At 43.3% G+C, this 2,365-nt stretch overlaps 1 protein-coding gene across 1 annotated transcript; it reads left to right on the top strand.

Moving 5' to 3' along the window:
- Nucleotides 1-725: 725 nt before the first annotated feature.
- On the top strand, nt 726-2,130 carry LOC125213851 (NKAP family protein-like). Its single transcript, XM_048114611.1, has 2 exons — nt 726-873; nt 973-2,130. Exon 2 carries the CDS (start codon nt 977-979, stop codon nt 2,012-2,014), a length of 1,038 nt encoding a protein of 345 aa, XP_047970568.1. The 5' UTR covers nt 726-873; nt 973-976; the 3' UTR covers nt 2,015-2,130.
- The last annotated feature ends 235 nt before the right edge of the window (nt 2,131-2,365 follow it).

Genomic DNA, 2,365 nt, shown 5'->3' with positions numbered 1-2,365 from the left:
GCGACGTTTTCGAGGCGGCCAGCTATCGGTAGGATGGTCGGCTTTTTCAGGCGGTTTTGCAGGCGGTTTTTTACCAAAACCGCCGGTTAACCGTGAAAACCGGCGGTTAACCGCCAAACCGGCGGTTTTCGGTTTTGGCGCGGAACACAAGGCTGACACGTTGCAGCTTCGATGGGATGTTTGAGTGCAGGTGGTCAGACGGTTTGTTGACCAAACCGGCGGTTTCGGGTGTAAAACCGGCGGTTAACCGGCGGTTCCGGCGGTTAACCGGCGGTTCCGGCGGTTTTTGACCGTTTTAATTTTTTTTTTTTTTTTTTTTTTTTAAATTCGAATTTTGAATTCAATTTCAGATTTCCCCCCAAATTTTTATCTATAAATACCCCCCTCTATCAATTCAAATTCAATAAAATTGATATGATTTTCACCTTATTCGTCTTATTTCAATTTAAATTATCCATTGCCTTGTTCCAATTTATTGTATAAATCCAAAATTCCAAATTATATAAGCAAAAAAAAAAAAAAAAACCGTTGGAACCGCCAAAACCGAACCGGAACCGTGAGAACCGTACAAAAACCGGCGGTTCGGAACCGGAACCGGAACCGCCGGTTTTGGAACCGGAACCGGAACCGTCAAAAAGCCTCACGGTTCGGTTCCGGTTCCACATTTTGCGAAACCGGAACCGGCGGTTCCGAACCGGAACCGCCGGTTTACGAACCGTGGGCATCTCTACCCAGAACCAATATATATGAACTACAGTCTACAGGGTTAAATCTGTCGCCTTCATTAAACGCAGAGACGCCTCGCCCTCGCCCTCGCCCTCGCTTGCAGAAATCGACGCATCTCGGCTATTCGGCTATCTGCTTGAACATACCGTAATCTCTCGAATTCACATTTTTCTTTTAATATTGCATTGTTAAATAGTTCGAAATCAAATCGAGGTGAATTAGGTAAATATTTCCTCTTTGTTACAGCAAAATGACGGATAAGGAAGTTAAGCAATTTGTATGTATTGCCAATTTTGATGAGGAATTGAAAGGCCTCCCTTACGAAGAGTACCGCCGGCTCAAACGGCAAAAACTGAGAGAGTCGTTTAAAAATTGTGTTTGGAATTGCACTCCTAGCCCCCCTAGGGGACCAGAAGAGGATTTTGTAGGTGAAGATGAGACACATAGTAAGGTGTTGAAAGCGGAAGAGAGTCAATCTGAATCGGATGGTTCTGCATCTGAATCCGATGATTCTAGGAAGAAAAGCAAGAGATCGCCTACGTTATCCTCCGACAGTGGAAGCGAAGAATCGAGCTCGGATGATTCTGAGGAAGAACGGAGAAGGAGAAGAAGAAAAAGCAGTAAGAGAAGTCACAGGAGAAGGAAGAAAGCCAAAAGCGGAGATGAGGATTCTGATGTGAAGTTGAAGAAGTCATCCTCGAAAGGAAGCAAGACGAAGAAAGACACGGATATTGAGATTTCACATGCTCCTGATTTGGAAGCTGATGCAGAGGACTTTAAGGCAAGTGAGGTCATAGATGTTAATGAAGAGATACTTAAGTTTAAAGAAATGATGGAGTCACGAAAGAAACAAAACTTGGAAGATGAGGATGAAGTGGTTGGACCAATGCCTCTGCCGAGGGCGGAAGGCCACATTAGCTACGGTGGTGCGCTTAGGCCTGGTGAAGGTGATGCTATTGCTCAGTATGTTCAGCAAGGGGAACGTATCCCTCGTAGAGGAGAAGTGGGGCTTTCTGCTGATGAAATTTCCAAGTTTGAGACTCTGAGATATGTGATGAGTGGTAGTAGACACCAGAGGATGAATGCCATTCGTATAAGAAAAGAAAACCAGGTGTACAGTGCTGAGGACAAACGAGCCCTTGCAATGTTTAACTATGAGGAGAAGGCTAAGCGCGAGCACAAGGTTATGGCTGATCTGCAGCGCTTGGTGCAGCGTCATATTGGTCAGGACACTGGTCCTTCTCATGATCCCTTTGGTGGAAAGGTTGCCGAGGTTGATGAAGATTGATTCTGTCTACTATTATTCCAATGTCAGTATCTGGCTTTTACCTTTTAGATTGGCATTTATATTTGACTATACTTTCTTGAGTTTGGAATGTTTAATAGCAAATATTATGCGTTGAAGTCTCTTGATTATGCTCGTATTAGAATGTCTTTGGTCTTGCCTATCTATATAGATCATGTTATGACTCAGATGCATTTGGGAGTAATGACTAATGTGCTTTGACCTTTTTGGTAGAGAAATGCAGTTCTGTTTAGTCATTAGTTATCATTCATTCCAATTTCCAAACAACATGATTAGATTAGCTTTAGGATGTGTATATGCATCTGCAAAAATAGAATAGAAGGATTTAATTTC

This window comes from Salvia hispanica, chromosome 3, assembly GCF_023119035.1.
Source record: "Salvia hispanica cultivar TCC Black 2014 chromosome 3, UniMelb_Shisp_WGS_1.0, whole genome shotgun sequence".
NCBI classification, from domain to species: Eukaryota; Viridiplantae; Streptophyta; class Magnoliopsida; order Lamiales; family Lamiaceae; genus Salvia; species Salvia hispanica.
Note: the sequence above shows the minus strand (reverse complement) of the source record. Positions and strands in the feature narration are given on the sequence as shown.